The 17,440-nt window shown below is 35.2% G+C and overlaps 1 protein-coding gene across 9 annotated transcripts in view; it reads left to right on the top strand.

Moving 5' to 3' along the window:
• The window catches only part of UBR3 (ubiquitin protein ligase E3 component n-recognin 3), a 222,767-nt gene that overhangs the window by 50,617 nt on the left and 154,710 nt on the right, over positions 1-17,440 (top strand). For all 9 annotated transcript variants that reach the window (XM_036253642.1, XM_036253634.1, XM_036253638.1 and 6 more), the window contains exons 4-8: positions 37-180; positions 991-1,040; positions 10,105-10,171; positions 14,630-14,760; positions 16,027-16,255. In XM_036253642.1, coding sequence (XP_036109535.1) covers positions 37-180; positions 991-1,040; positions 10,105-10,171; positions 14,630-14,760; positions 16,027-16,255 — 621 coding nt within the window. The remainder of the gene's footprint in view (positions 1-36; positions 181-990; positions 1,041-10,104; positions 10,172-14,629; positions 14,761-16,026; positions 16,256-17,440) is intronic.

Genomic DNA, 17,440 nt, shown 5'->3' with positions numbered 1-17,440 from the left:
TATTTTTATCTTATTTTAAATTGTTTTAAATATTAGGTCTTGGAGAAAATGCTTGTGCAAAGAAAAGTCATGAAAAGTACCTTATAGCTTTGAAGAGCTCTGGACTTACCTACCCTGAGGATAAACTTGTATATGGTATACAGGAGCCATCTGCGGGCACTAGCACTCTGGCAGTTCAAGGTTTGTCTAAATATTTAATTTGAATGGTAACTTTTCTGTATTAAAACAAAACAAAACAACCTTCAAACTTTACTCATTATCGGAGAAATTTAAATAATGTGTCATTCTTTGTAAGGATAGTAATAATAGTTATAAAAATTTAGAAGCAAGAAAGATTAGTCAAAGAAGAGGAAGCATTTTTCTTAAATGGAATTTGGTTATTTTATTAAGGTTTCAGTTCTTACTAGTAAAAAAAAATGTAGCACTTGCTGTATTTAAGAGTAGTCCAGAACTTTATAGTAAACCATGATTTAAAACTAAAAAGAAAGAGATGCTGGGTAGAGGGATTGAGCAAAAAAGACAGAAAAAACTCAGACATGGATATAGTATGGTGATTGGGGGGGAGTGCGTGGGTAATTTGGGGATAAATGGGGATGCATGGAGACTTGACTTGGGGTGGTGACACACAATACAATGTACAGATGATGTGTTGTAAAATTGTGTACCTGAAATCTATAATTTTGTTATCCAGTATCACCCCAATACATTCAGTGAAAGGAAAAAAAAAAAAAAGAATACTTCTGCAACACCATTTGCAATGATTACATTTGAGTTTTTATTAGGGATTTTCTATCGAAATATAAAATCTTAGGTCCACATTTGTTAAAGATAAATGTTGAATTCTGCCAAGGTAACTGTAAGAATGAGGTGTCTTAATATACCACAACTTAGCTTTGATATTGTTGTTATTGTTATAGTAAATTTTAAATAATTTAAAAGTAAAACATTATGTAACAACTATGAAGGGCAACTTTTTTTTTCTTTCCAAAGGTTTTGCAGGTGCAACAGGGACACCGGGACAACTAGATTCTTCAGATGAGGTGAGATTTAAAATTTAAAACTTAAAAAAAAGAATTTAAAAAGTTTTAAAACTGTACATATTTGTGGATATTATCTAGTTTAAATTCTTTATTTTGTAGGCAAGGACACTGATGCTCAGAATGGAATTACTGAGCCACGATCACACAATTACCTAGTGACAGAACAAGAACTACGACAACTAGATTTTTTTACTTATTTATAATTCATTTCAACAGTTTAGAAATGGGAGATAGAAAGAGATAGTGATTTCTCCTAGGAAGGTATCCCAAATCCAAATTGCTGTTATATATACAATGAAATTGTCTTAAGAAATTTAGCAAAGTCTAGAGTAATTAAAAGAAATGAAATGTAACTACTTTTCTAATCTTATAATAAAGTTGCACCTAATATGTCAAGGATTATTTTTAAAATGTACTAGGAAATAGACTGTGAATTTGAAATTTCAACTTTTGTAGTGTTTATTAATATAATAAATATTTCTAGTAAGTCCTTTATAATATTACTGTTGTGGGAGACAGAATGGTTTTTCAATGGCAAGATTTGGGAATACTTAGTTGAATATGAATGGGTGCATGTGCACGTCCTTGACTAAAGCCAGGCAGATAGGAAAGGAGTTTCTATTTGTATCTATTGTCAGTAGAAACTTTAGAAAACTATTACATAATGAAATGTTTTTGTGATGTTACAGATCACTTTATTAAAATAATCTAAGTATCTTGATGTGATTTAGAAAAATCTATGATTTTATGTTTGGATTTATATAGTTGATTAAAACCTTCATATTATTTTAGCATACCTAGAATTATGCATCCTGTTAACAGCCTTGTTAACAATTGTACTTTATTTTCATGAATTGGATTTGATTTCTGGGCATGTAGAAAGCTGATCTCCAACACAGATATTTTCTCCCATATCTAGTAAAGAAGTAACATTCGTTTTTGTCTTGACCTGAACTCTCCGGATTAGCTTTTAAATTGCCAGTAGAGACTTTAATTGTACATAATTGCATTGCAATAACACCATATTTTATGATGTGCTAGAAGGAGCTCCTTTATGTGCATGAGTTGAGTAGTTTTTAAACCTCTTCTAGAAGTAATTCCTAGGGAAATATCAGAGGATTTGAAATACGTTTTTGTTTATTACCATTATTTCTTCTTCTTTTTTTCTTCTTCATTGATTTTAGAGAGAGAGAAAGAGAGAGGGAGAGAGAGAGATGGAAACATCAATGTGAGAGAACATTGATTGGCCGCCTCCTGCATGATCCCCCACTGGGGATTGGGCCCACAACCTGGGCATGTGCCTTTTTTGTAGTTCATATAAAATAACAGTAGAACATGTTTGTATTGTATAGAACCAAAAAGAAGAAAAGAGCTCATTTTAACTTTGTGATATTTTAAAATTTAAATTACATTTATTAATTTTTTTGTTTAGATTTATTTATAACCATCAGATAATTCATTTAAAAAGAAAATTGTCTTCAGTATTGTATGTACATGGATCTAATTAGAGAGTTTCTCAGAAAAAATAAGATCTTTTAGATCAAGATAACTTTTCAAGGGAAGATTATGTTCACTGTGGCCATTGCCATAAGCAATTCCATTTAAAACACTTTCCCCCTTTGTGAAACTATAAAAATAGAATGTCCATTGTGGAAAAAGTGGAAAAATAGAACAAAGTATGAAAAAGAAAACATTTTCCTTCAATGGTACAATCCTGAAATAATCCTTTAAAATGTTTTTACTTGTTTACTTCTGGTCTATTTTCTGTATTCTTTTACATAATTGAGAAATAACTACTTAATAGAATGAGTTATTGTGTAGATATGCTCTTAGTATTTTTGCCTTTATTCAAGACAGAATCCAAATGAACAGTTAAAACTAATTTGTTGAAACTTGTCCCTAAAGGAAGATTATTAAAATTGAAAGTCAGACTTGCTTTTCATATATGAATAGGTAAAAAAAATTAAATGGTTTTGGAGATATAAGGCTTAATTTTAATTTGTTATTTACTCATACATTACATTAATGGTTAAGAGTAGGGTAGGGAATCATAGACATATTTGTGGGGAGGATCTTAGAAATAGCTGATACATTTCTTTTCCAGTACAGGAATTGATTTTACAACATTTCTTACAATTGGTAAGCCTCTCTGTAAACACTTCCAGTGGTAGGGAGCTTACCTAGTTTAAGAGGCAACTTGTTCCTTTGTTTGATAACTGTAATTTTCACACATTTCTTGTTTCTCCCCTACAAAGATTTTAATTTTTACTTCCATAAGATTTTAATTTTTATTTCCATATGACACTCCTTTAAACATTCAGCTTTAGTTATTTAATATTCTTTACTGTTCATACCTCTTTCACTTATTCACTCCTTTTAATAATTTATGATCTGACTCAGTGTACCGAGATGGGACATCTTTTGTTAAGCATACTGTGCCTTTGTCAAGGCCTAATAAGGTTTTTGTTGGCCTTTTAGCAGCTACGCTAGACTGTTGGCTCCAGAGGTCAAATGAAATGTCTAGGATTTTTTTCCCCCCTTCAAATTTACAGCTGATAAATTAGAGCTCTCTGTTTGTACTTGTAGAGTTGATTTAAATCAAACTATCTCAGATTACAGTTTCATTTTATAGTTCTAATCTCTCAAGATCTCCTTTGGATTTTATATTTATAACCTGATATTTTAAATATTCCTTTTAGCCTTATGTATTTGTACTAACCTTCTTTGAGTATTGTTTTAGTCTGACTTCTTTTTCTGGAGCTCACATTTTTTTACATTTGTATAGTGTATTGGTCAAAGAAAGAAAGAGTGTTTATTTGTGTTAAGAAACCATCTGTTGAATTTTCAGGTTTAGAGTTTCAATCTGTTTTTCAAAATCTTGCTTTGGACCTATATGTATATTTTGTGCCTGAAATACATGTAACAGTGTTTTCATTTCTGCCCATGGACTAGTAAAGGTCAGGAAAGTGTTTCTGAGAGCTGAACAATTGCTGTCTGGATTGAGATTGTACTTAATTTATTTCCTGTCTTGTCCATTGAACCATCATCTTCTCATAGGGTTCTATACTGCTTCCTCATGGATAAATAGAGAAGAACCACAACTTCCTATAATGAAGTTGAGATGGGATGGTGTTGTGGTCATGATTATTGCATTGTTTTCATCTTCCTTAATGCTTAAAATTCCCACTGAGAGGTGTTCTGAGTCATTAAAAATATTCTTCTTTCTCAGAATAAAAATATGGAACTTATAATAGATAACACAGTAGTCCATTATCTTGAGCAGATTGTTGCAATTAGGATTGGAAATCAGAGCAGGTATTTAAAAATATTAACTTAGAGTGACAGTCCATATTCATTATTGAGTAAAGAGAAAATTGACATTAACAAAAAGATAATAAAATTACCTATATTCTTATCACTTAGAGGTGACTTACTGTAAACATTTGTATTCTAACAAATTTCTACACAGGGGTGGGCAAAAGTAGGTTTACCGTTGTAAGTATGCAAAACAGTTTATTCTTGTATCATTATTATTGTATTATTTTTCATACGAACAACTATAAGTTTACTTTTGCTCACCCTATATATAGTATATTTTGATGGTTTTATGCTGTACATTGCTATTCTATACTCTGCTATTTTCACTAATGGTAGTTTTGAATATCTATAAAAGTATATTTTAACTGATTTTATTTGTGTATATTACCAATACTTAAATGGTTTTATACTCTGTATGCTATTCTATGTATGAGATCCTTTTCTCATTTATCATAGTTTTTGAACTTCTATCTGATCACAGTGAATTTAGAGCTCTAGCATTGTTTTTCTTCGTAGGGTACATAGGTGTGCTATAATTTATTTACCTAGTTCCCTGTTGTTGGAAGCCAAAGATTCTTTTTTTTCTATTATGAATAACATATGGTGAATACTTATGTATATAGTTTCTATTAACTTGTTGGATTATTTCTCTGGGATAAATTCCTAGAACTGGAATTTCTTAAATACACTTTAAAGACTTACGACATGTATATTGACAAATTGCCATTCAGGAAAATTGTACTACTGTAAACTATCACCAAAAACATACAGGAATACCCATTTCCCACCAGTTTAATGGAGATAATCTCCTTTCCTAGCTGTGATCTATGTTTATAGCCCAACCTACTGGCCTATGTTTACAGACTTTCGTTGTGACTTTGCTTATGCTATCTTCTCTTTTTGTTAATTTTTTTTTTCTTTATTGATTTTAGAGAGAGAGAGGAAAGGACAGGGAGAGAAAGAGAGAAACATCAGTGAGAGAGAACATTGATCAGTGAGATTGTGCATACAGCCCACTGGGGATTTGGCCCACAACCTGGGCATGTGCCCTGACCGGGAATGGAAACGGTGACCTTTTGTGCATGGGTCGATGCTTAGCCACTGAGCCACATCGGCCGGGTTGTCTTCTGTTTTTGGAATGACATTTTTCCCCTCACCTGGCTAATTTAACTTGTCCTTTAAACTATAGGGCTGGGAAACTTACAGAATTTTGTATTTCCATAACCATTGCTTGATCAAGGATATTCTTTTCATGTGAAGTTTATATTTGAAATAATGAAATAATCTTAACCTGGATATAACATAGTTTTCCCAAATTTGTCTTTTCTCTCAGGGCTGGGAGAAGTTTCAGAAATGGTTACTAGCTAAATTCTTAAACTTTGGAATCCCCTGGGCCCTGTGGCATTCTTGTGTCTGTCTTGTGTCTTTTTGTTTTCTTTTTATGGTTTGTTTTTGTTCTTTTATTGATTTTTTTTTTTTTTTTTAAGAAGAGGAATGGAGAAGGAGAGAGAGAGAGAGAAACATTGATGTGAGACAAAAACATCAATCGGCTGTCTCCTTATGTACCCTGACCCAGGATCGAGTTGGAAACCTGGGCATGTGCCCTGACTGTGGATGGAACTGGAGATCCTTCAGTGCATGGGACAATGCCAAACCAAACTGGCCAGGGCTGTTTTCTGTCTTTTTTTTTAAACACTTACCTTTATTGTTGAATGTATTACAGATGTTCCCCATTTTTGCCCTCATTGACCCCTTCTTCCCCACTCCCACCCCTCTCTTGCCTTCCCCACACTACTGTCTGTGTCCAGTGGTTATGCAAATATGCATTGAAGCTCTTTGGCTTATCTCTTCCTGCCCTCCTCCCCCTTTCCCTTTGAGATTTCGAAGTCTAACAACCAATTTGTACTTCTTAATCCTTTCACCTTTTTTACCCATCCCCCCAAACCCTATCCCATCTGTCAACCAACAAAAAATTCTCTGTATCTATGAGTCTGTTTCTGTTTTGCTTGCTCATTTGGTTTGTAGATTCAATTGTTGATAGATCTGTATCTATTGCCATTTTATTGTTCATATTTTTGTTCTTCTCCTTCAAGAAGACCCTTCAACATTTCATATAATACTGGTTTGGTGGTGATGAACTCTTTTAGCTTTTTCTTATCTGGGAAACTGTTTATATATGTCTATCTATTCTAAATGATAGCTTGGCAGGATAGTGTAATTGTGGTTGTAGGTCCTTGCTTTTCATCACTTTGAATATTTCTTGCCACTCCTTCCTGGCCTGCAAAGTTTCTTTTGAGAAATCGGTTGACAGTCTATGGGAGCTCCCTTGTAGGTAACGGACTGCTTTTCTCTTGCTGCTTTTAGGATTCTCTCTTTGTCTTTAACCTTTTGCATTTTGATTATGTGTCTTATGTGGGCCTCTTGGGGTTCATCTTGTTTGGGACTCTCTGTGCTTCCTGGACTTGTATGTCTGTTTCCTTCACCAAGTTAGGGAAGTTTTCTGTTATTATTTTTTTCAAATAGGTTTTTGATTTCTTGCTCTCTCTCTTCTCTTTCTGGTACCCCCAAGATGCACATGTTGGTACACTTGAAGGTGTCCCAGTGGCTCCTTACATTATCCTCATGTTTTTAGATTCTGTGTTCTTTTTGCTGTTCTGATTGGGTGTTTTAGCTTCCTTATAGTTCAAATCGATGGTTTGCTTCTTGGCTTCACCTACTCTACTATTGATTCCCTGTAAATTACTCTTTATTTCAGTGAGTGCATCTGATTATTGTTTATCTCCATTTTGTTTATTTATTTTTTCCTGGAGGTTTCTTCTGTTGTTTTATTTGGGACATGATTCTTTGTCTCTTCATTTTGGCGGCTTGCCTGTGTTTGTTTCTAAGTATTAGTTAGAGTTGCTATGTCTCCTAGGATTGGTAGGGTAGCCTATTGTAGTAGGTGTTCTGTAGGGTCCAGTGGCACAGCCTTCCTGATCACCCCCCTGGGCCCTCGAGGTGCACCCCTAGTGTGGACTGTATACCCTTCTGTTGTAATTGAGTCTTGATTGCTGTTGACATGTCAATGGGAGGGTGATGATCAGCTGCAGGGTCTGGCTATGTCCTCTGATTACTGGCCTCTGACTACCTTGGAGAATCAGCTGTTCAGAGGCCCACCACACAGAGCAAGACTTACTTCAGCAGGGATCTGGTAGCCACTGAGTCCACTCATTGAGTGTGTTGCTTGTGGAGGTGGTTGGGTGGTGGTGCTTCGATGTGGTCTGAAGCTGTCCACTGGGTGTGCTGGCTCTGGGGCAAGGCCAGCCACCATCTGTGTTCTACCCAGGGCAACCAGGTATAAGCTACAAAGCGATCTGCAGATGGCTGCTGCTTGTGCTGGGCTTAGAGGTGCCCAGGCAAAACCACGTTGTGAACCAAGGCTGGCTGCTTCTAGTGCCAGGCCTGGGGCCACTTAATGGAGAGGTATGCAGCTTGCTGAGAACAGATGCTGTATGTTTGAGAGAATTTAGAAAAATCAGAAGCAGGATCTAAGACAGGCCAATCCTATGGTAAAGCCACTGGAAACAGCTTGGGTGGGCCTGAAAGTTGGGTGGGACAGGGCCTCAGGGTTCCAGATATGGTGGTCTTCTGCATTGGGCAAGGGCTCATCAAAGTAACAATGGCCTCCTATAGCACCTTTGTCTGGGAGAAAGCTGCTCCTCCAGCTCTGGCCCCGATGCCAAACAACTCAGTTCTTCTCTGTATGTCTCTGGTGTTTCTGGTGCCCTTCAAGCTGCCTCCCCAATGCTGTATCCCAGAAGGAGTGAGTCTGAGTAAGTCCTGGCGTGGGCCCTTTAATAGAAACTGCCTGGGAGTCCAGCAACCTCAGCCTCCCTCAGCCTCAGTTCCTGTTGGTTTTACAGCCAGAAGTTATGGGCTTGGAGGTGCCCAATTCTGGAGCCCTGAGCTGGGAGGCCAGGTGTGGTACAGGGATCCCTCACTCCTCAGGGAGGACCTTTACAGCCGCGGTATCCCTCTGATTTTTATCCGCCACACTGGGTGTGGGACTAACCCACCTGTGCCAGGGTTCGATGTGGCTGCTTCTATTTAATTTAATTAATTAATTAATTTATTTTTAAATCCTCATTTGAGGATAGTTTTCTATTTATCTTCAGATAGAGTGGGAAGGAGGAAGAGAGAGAGAAACATTACATGAGAGAGATATATAGACTGGTTGCCTCCCACATGACCCCCACCAGGGCTAAGACCAAACCGCCACCAAGGTATGTGCCCTTGATCAGAATTGAACCTGAGATTCTTTGGTTTGTGGGCTGATGCTCTAGCTTCTGAACCAAACTGGCAGGGCTCCATGTGTCTTCTTTAATTTCATAGTTGTAGGACTTCCATTCAGCTGTTTCAGGCAGTTCTGAATGGTTGTGGTTCTGTAATTTAGTTGTAATTTTGATGTGTGGTTTTCTGTCATTTAAGTCTCCATATTTCATTCTGGTTGAGTTTTTCCACCAGCAAGGGTGAGGGTGGCAGAAGAGGAGGATAGTGTAGTTTGCCTGTGAGTCCATCTGTCCTATATATTGCCATGGAGGCCTTGGCAGAGATGGAGATTAACAGGGATGGCGTATTGAAGTGCTCAGTAAATGCTGAATGAGCTAAGTGGTAGCTCTGAGAAACCCTTGGCTGGCCCTGAGGGCTGATGCTGGACTTGACAGAAAGCAGAAGTTAAGACTGGTGTGTCGGCCAAGGAAGCCATGCCAGTAGATAGAGCAGCAATGTGAAGCCGAGGCTACTTTTCTGCTTTGAAGATTTGGTGGGCTCTGCTTGAGAAATTGGGAACTTGATTACAATTCTAACATGCCATCAACACCATTGTTAGCATAACAGAGTATATGCCAAAATACTACCACACATGTCTTTATAATACCAGGTGGCTCATATATGTTTGGAAAATAGGAAAAAGATAATATAATGTGGAAGTTTTGGATTCACATGTAATCATTCCTAGTTTAGGAGAGCTGGGAAAATGGAGTACAATCATAACCTTTAGCTGGAGGGGACAAAACTCTGAACTCAGCTAAAAAGACAGCAAGAGCCTTTTCAGCAACATTTTAAAGAAAATTAGAAATGTGCACCTATACCCAGGACTCCCTCCCTAAGAGACACACCCCTAGCACCACCTTGGTTTCATTAGCTCTAGTCTACATCTTCTGTTCCTCCTCCCTTTACGTTGTCTCAGATCCCTAGCTTCCCACTCTGTTGTGGTGCAGTGTATCATCCCTTGAGTTCCTCAAACCACTCCAGGATGTTTACCTGGGCATCCAAATGATCTCCTCAGGTGCAGATTATGGCTTTTGTTTGTCCTAGACTCTTCAAACCTTTTTTCATTATTTGTTTTAGTCCTTTTCCCATTCTCTCTTTTCTTCCTATGCTAATCTGCTTCCCTTCCCCTTTAGCTTTTTTGTTCATTTGATGTTATGTTTATAAGGTTAGGAAAATTTTTGTCATTTTGCATTAGAAGAACAGAATAGGTTAAGAACTCTTGTATTTTAATACTAAGGATTTTCATTATATAATTTTAATAAAAATTAGCAGCATTAAGATATACTACAGCAAATGCAAAAGAAAAATGTGCTGATTAATACTATGTAAGCATGACTCTATTATATGTTTAATCATTTATAAGCATACCTAAATTTATGTAAAATATATAAATTCATGAATAGATTATTGTAATGCTAATTTTGTATCCCTCCAGGAGGATCAGGATGGGAGTCAAGGTCTGGGCAAGAGAAAGAGGGTCAAACTAAGCAGTAGCACCAAAGGTATTTATATTTTATTTTTACCTCTTATAAAAAGCTCCTAAAGTTGTTAATTACTAAAAACACTTGATTGGCTAGCTGTATTGAAATTAGAGGTATTTGAAAGAGAGTTATGCTATTATATTTGTGGAGAAACTGTTGTTAGGGGTGGTGATTGTGGGGGAAGCTCAAAAGCAAGTAAAACCCGTACTATTGGGATTTTGTTATTTGTTTTTTAAATAAAATGTTCATTGTTACATTTGAGCGAGAAAAATGTAAGTCTTTTAATTGATTCTTTGATTTGGCGCCAATGTTTCAGGTATAAAGTTTTAGTTTGGTTTACATCTTTTTTATAATCTGGAGTATGCATTTTCTAGAGTGAAAAATGACAAATAAGGGAGAGATGGTGAGAGAGAGAGAGAATGTGAATGAATGAATAAATATGAGAATGAATGGAAAGAATAGCACTTAGCACATATTGAGGGCTCAGTGAGGACTTGATACATGTTTACTCAAAGGAGGAAGTAGATATGCCTTGTGGCGAGGGAATAGATTAGTAATAATAATAGTAATATTTATGAACCTCTCTATGTGCTAGACATAGTGCTAAATACTTCACGTGTGTTGTTTCATTTAATTCTCGAAACCATATGAAGTAGGTTTTATTATTACTATTTTATGAAATAGAAAATGGAGGCATGTTAGAGATCACAGCTAATGGGAGGTAGATCCTTAACTCAAATCTCAAGGCCTGTGCTCTTATCCACTATGTTTTTTGGCCCTCACTGAAAGCTTTTCTTGTTTTTAGTGGGCAGCCTGTACATTGGATTTTTGCCATGGTGAAAAGTTTAATATGGTCTGTTGTCTGGGTTAATATGGTCTCTTAGAGTCTTCAGAGGTTAACATAATATTTTGATGGAAAGAAGATTCTGATTTCTGGTGCTGATTAAGTATATTGTGTAGAATATTTAGGACTGCTTGGAAAGGTGGAGCAAGCAGGTACTTTCAGTTGAGGCTCATTTTGTAAATGTTCTTAGTTACTTAAGCTGCTGCTTTTAACTTGTAGATTGCTAGCAAAGGGCGTGAAATTTGATCTGTAGTCCAGGATGCACATACAAACATGCTGCCCTTCTTCCTGGCTCAGCAGAAAATCTGTAATGCCTGAAGGAAGTAAGAAACACGTATGGCTACCTGGTCCTTTGACTTCCTCAAGATGTCCATGTTTTTATCTGAATCCTTGAGACACATCTGAATTGGAGCAGATTATCAGGCACATACTTGAGTTTAAGCTTTAGGGATGCCCAGAAAATACCTGTTATGGTGTACGAGGACATTGTTTTCTTTCAGCCTGATCAAATTCTGGCCAAAGGCACTTTTTATGCAGACTTAAAGTTGAAGTTTGTTTTCTTTCATCCTTAATTTTTTTTTTTTGCATTTGGGATTGGATTGTCTTCTCTTTCTTTCTCTATGGTAAAAAGTAATTGATCATTTACTATTTTTAGTTTACATACCTACATGGAAGAAATGGCTTTTTGAATTAGTAGAACCCTTCATGTTTTAAAAAAAGTCACGGTTGCTTTTGAAACTATCTGAAATCCAGGGAGTGGTTTAGTTTGTGGAAGAATTTTGTTCAACAGTTTGAAAGTGAGCTGAAAATAAAATACATACTGATAAGGAAGAGGTGAGGCACTGTGCTAAACACATCATTACTTGTTCTCAAAACCTACATTTTAAGGATAAATAAATTAGGACTAGAGCGCTGTTTTTAACATGGTCAAGATTATCAAGGTAGTGGGTTGCAGAATCTGGATTCTGCTGTACAATTAAAACTTTTACCTTACTCATGCATTTACATCACATACTCATTCTTCAAAATTTAGTTTTAAAATTTGGCTTAACGTAATTTAGGCATTGTACAAGTCATGACAGTTGAATCCAGATTTTAAACATGTAGTCATATGTAACTAAGCATTTCTAACCACATTTTCATAACAGAACACATAAAAAGCACATAATTTGTGCTTTAAATATCTTGGGAGATTTGACCTCATGTATTATTATTATTTTTTTTAGTCCTCACCTGCGGACATCTTTCCATTTTTGTTCAGATAGAGTGGGAGGGAGGGAGGGAGAGAGAGAGAGAAACAGCGAAGTGAAAGGGACACATCGAGTGGCTGCCTCCCATACAACCCCAACCGGGGCCAGGGACAAACTTTAGCCAAGGTACGAGCCCTTAGCCGGAACTGAGAATGGAACCCCGGTCTCTCTGGACCGCGGGCTGACACTCTAACCGCTGAGCCAAACCGGCCAGGGCTGACCTCACATATTTTAACAATAACAATGAAAGATAATTGCTGGAGATTTTGGGGGAGGGTGGGTTCTGAAGATTTAAAAAAAAAGTGGAATTGTTACATAACTGTAGTTATTTGCATTTTAGTAGAAGCCACATGTTTAATAATGCATTTGAATTTTTTTTTTAAATTTAAAAGATAGTTAATGTAGCTTTCCTTATAAATGCTTGACATATAGTATTATGGTAGCTTTTCATTTGGCTGCTGGCATCTTGTAGAATCATAACTAAATCTAAGATTAATGCTACTAGTTTTGTTCAGCTTTATATCTGTGAGGTTTATTTATTTATTTTGTAGTCTATGAAATTTTCAGTCATGTTAGTACCAAGTGAATTGTGAGAATTAAATTGACTTCAGCATTGTGCTGTAGATCATATTCTAATTTTTAATTATAATCTTCACATTCCTGCCATTTGATTCACTTGGGTCCTAATTTTATTAACTTTTTAGCTTTGAATCTGTTAGTGTGTGTCTTTGAATATATTTTACCTTATTTCTTGCAAGGCTGGTTTATTTCTGTTTTTAAATCATTGACATATCCTGGAAATGATCTATTTCAGGAGGAATAGATTTTTTTTTTACAAGTAGAAAATTCTGAGATTTGGAAAATAATTTTTTAGTTTCTAATAAAGGGATGTATAATGTAACTGTATTTATATTTTTACCCCTATTACATATTGCTTATACTGAAGACACCATTGAAAGGGAGCTAGGTAGGGGATTGGTAGATACTTTCACCTTGCTGTAGTTAAAATCATAGTGTCTCCAGAATAATAAGAATATTATTCTGTAAATAATGGGTTATTAATTACAAATGGAAAAATTAGATTCAAGTTATGTCTAATAAGAACTGATTTAAACCTTATTTAAAACTCAGAATTTTTTATAGAAGAATCAGAGAGCAGCGACATACTGAATTTATTGTTACCCTTTTAGACTCATTACCTGAGGGAGATGTGGTGATGAACACATTACTCAATAATAGAACTGTGAAATTGGGTAGGGTTAATGAAAAAACTCTACAAGGTTATCCTGCAAGACAGCTTGAACTATAATGTAGTTAAGGCTTTGCCTGTGTATTTTGGTGCATGTGATACTGTTTTTTTCAAATCTCTCATCTAGTTCCAGTTCCTGCTTAAGCACCATCACTGAACCAGTCCATTCACAGTTGACACTTGCTATATCCTTTTGATGTCCTTATATGGAGATGATGATGATTCAGAGCAGTAGCCCAAGATGATTTGCTGCAATAGAGATTAATGGAATTTTCTAGTTCATTTTTTAGGGGAAATTTTTTTAAAGAAAGTGGAAGAGCTAAAGTATTAAAAATATTCAGTTCATCATATACATGTTGAGACCTTTCTGTTGACTAAGTGTGGCAAGGATTCAGAGATTAGTAAGAGACAGCCTAGCCTTCAAGAAGTGGCCCTTGGCCTTAGAAATAGGCTTTCCAGTAGATAATTTTATCCCCCTTTGATTGCTTTTATTAGAAAGGGGCACTGTATGCATGAAGAAGGCATCTTGAATCTAGTGCAAGTAAGCATATTAGACACTCTTTATACTTTTCCTGGTATATTTTTACTAGAAAAAAGTGAACGCTTCTGTATACTATAGTAAGCAATGCATTAGTAATTATTATTATTTTTTTTTAGTGAAGTTATTTCATTTATGAGGGATAATTTTGAATAGATACATTGTTGAATTTATAAAGATTTCCCCTTTTTAAAAAAATAAAAATTAAAAAATTTAGATAACTTTGGGCCTTATGTCCTTAATAGTATGTTTTTAGCTTAAAACCATCATTGCTATTTTAAATTAGGTATCATGAATATTCTTATAAGATTAATCTTAGTAGAAATTTTAGATAAATGGTTTATGTTTAAGGACAAATAATTATTTTTTTTGTAACTGCTTTATATTAAAATATAAGGATTAAGTATTTTATTTACAGACTGTGGAGATTATAGAAACTTAACTTGATATTGTCAGTATTATCTTTGAATTATTGAAAAGGTATCCTTAATGTTTAGATGCATTTAAGTGTTTGAGGTTGATTGGTTATTAATTATAGTAAGGTTTAAATGAAATGAGGAACTTAAATCATTAGACAATAAATTTTTTTCTTATGCAGATCAATCCATAATGGATGTTTTGAAACATAAAAGTTTCCTAGAAGAACTCTTGTTTTGGACTATAAAATATGAGTTCCCCCAGAAGATGGTAACTTTCTTATTAAATATGCTTCCAGATCAAGAGTATAAGGTATTTACTCCCTCCACTTTCTGAACTTTGCTCCCCTTTCTTTGTCTTTTCTTTACTAAATTTTAATCATATATTTCTCAGTGGTGGCTTATTGTGTTGTAGCTCTGAGGACTAATATAACACCGTGAAAGAGCACAGGGTCTTTAGAAGAAGCACGCTATCAAAGATCCGTGGCAAAGCACCACTATTAAGCAGAATTCCTAAGTTGCCTTTCTGCATGGAACTTGATCCAAAGGGAATGCTGGGGGACAAACATAAACACAATTGTACAAATAAATATGTTGTTACAAATTGTAGTAAATTCTTTGAAGGAGAGGTACAGGTGCTATGAGAATGGGTAATGGGGACAACTGAATTTAAATTGTGGAGTTATAGGTATGGGAAAACATGGGATTAGCTGCTGGACAATAAAGTTAAACACAGAACAGTTATTGACTCATGTACACATGTAGGTAGGTAAAGTCTCTAGTACCAGAGTGTCTGGACCCATCTGTTACTACCATATAGTTATGGCAAAGTGACACAGCCTAGTATATGAAAAAGAAAATAAATCAGCCCTGACCAGTTTGGCTCAGCGGTTGAGTGTGGTCCTGTGGACCAGAGAGTCCCGGATTCGGTTCCCGTGAGGGGCACGTACCACCAAAAAAAAAAAATTAAGAAAATAAATCATGCTGTAGTTCTATTTGTGGCTTAGGTAATAAGGCCTCTTTAGGAGTAGCACTTTAATAAGGCCATTGTTTTTTGTTTTTTACCTACCTAAAAAGACAACAGAGGAAATGTACATGTTACACAGAAAGAATATTTAGTCAGATTAGCAGTCAGCTTTCAAATCAAATAGGAAAAGGTATTCCTTTTGGAGTGAAACCATTGACTTACTTGTTAAGTTATATGAAATCTTTGATAGTTTTTAGCTGAGACTTCAGATTTTGTTGTTAAAGTAGGTAGCACAGAACAGAGATATACTTAGAAAATAAATTTATTTATGAGCATAGTGAAAATTTGTATTTTAAACTAGTAATTGCTTTAAAATGTTAATAATTTAAAATGCCTACTAAATATTTTTTAACCATCATTTTGCTAATGTTTCAAAAAACGGGGAAATGTGTCTTAAGACTACTGTCATTATTGAAATTATGTTTTAAATTACCTTGGATATTAGCACAAACTAATAATAGTTTAAAATGTTAATGTGACATATTGGAAAATGTGTTATAAAAGTCAAAGTTAAACTAATGTGTCTTTTTGTTCTATTTAAAAAATTTACAGGTTGCTTTTACAAAAACTTTTGTTCAGCATTATGCTTTCATTATGAAAACACTGAAGAAAAGTCATGAATCAGACACAATGTCTAATAGAATTGTGCATATTAGTGTTCAGTTGTTCAGCAATGAGGAGCTAGCCAGACAGGTAACAGAAGAATGTCAGCTGCTGGACATTATGGTCACTGTGCTATTATACATGATGGAAAGTTGCCTTATTAAAAGTGAGCTACAAGGTAAACTCTGAATTATTTTCACTAGTTTTAATATTAGTATATTGTATATACCTAGTCCTAAAAACTCCTTATATGTTTAAAAATAGCTTTAAAATTATTATAAAATAATACATATTTGTTATAGAAATTTTTGGAAAAATTTCAGTAACATTTAAAGCAAAACTTTAAAATCATCTGTAGTATAGAAGCCCCAGTCTCCTGATGGATAAGGCATTGGCCTCCTAAAATTACCTGTAGTTTTGTTATTCACAAATAACTTGTTAACATTTTGGGACATTTTCTGTCATTTTGTGTGATATTAATATGAAAATATGTTACCATAGTATACATATGAAAAATATGTGTTTTAATGATTGCAGGTATTAATATCATAGGGCTTTACTATAGTTTATTTAAACATTTCCTTATTAGACATGTTCCTATTTTTTTAATCATAAATTTGTTACTATCAGCCTTAGACATTTTTATATGCCTATATATATGTATTTTTAAAAAATCCTCACCCAGGGATATTTTTCCATTTATCTTCAGACAGAGAGGGAGGGAGGGAGGGAGAGAGAGAGAGAGAGAGAAACAAACATCGATGTGAGAGAGACACATCGACTGGTTGCCTCCCGCATGACCCTGATCAGGGCCAGGGATCAAATCGCAGCCGAGGTTCATGCCCTTGACTGGAATTGATCCCACAACTATTTGGTCCAGGGCAGTGCTCTTACCACTGAGCCAAAACTGGCTGGGGCTATATGCCTATACTTTTATAATTTAAAAGTTGGAATAAATCTTACCTTTTCTATGCTCCCATATTGAGGTCTTTAATTTTCTTCTTTATGGTTGATACTCCTCATTTCTCTGTTGTCTTTCATCTTAACTTTGATTCTCTATAATAATTTATATTATTTGAGAATATGCTATGTGTAGGCACTGTGTTAATACTATTTATATGTTGTTTTAAGCTTCTGAACAACTCTCTGGTACTGACATTATTACTATTCCCACTTTAAAGATGAGTAAATTGAGGCTTAGGGAAGTTAGGTCATTTGCCATAGTGTATACAGTCAATAAATGACAGAGCTAAGGACTTCATATTTTCTGAGGTCAGCATCTTTGTTCTTCACCATGATACAGCCAGGCCAACAGTGATAGGACTGTGTCTTCTCTTGTTGGCACCTGAAGTTAAAGTTTAAA

The sequence above is a fragment of the Molossus molossus genome, unplaced genomic scaffold, assembly GCF_014108415.1.
Source record: "Molossus molossus isolate mMolMol1 unplaced genomic scaffold, mMolMol1.p scaffold_m16_p_11, whole genome shotgun sequence".
Lineage (NCBI taxonomy): Eukaryota > Metazoa > Chordata > Mammalia > Chiroptera > Molossidae > Molossus > Molossus molossus.
Note: the sequence above shows the minus strand (reverse complement) of the source record. Positions and strands in the feature narration are given on the sequence as shown.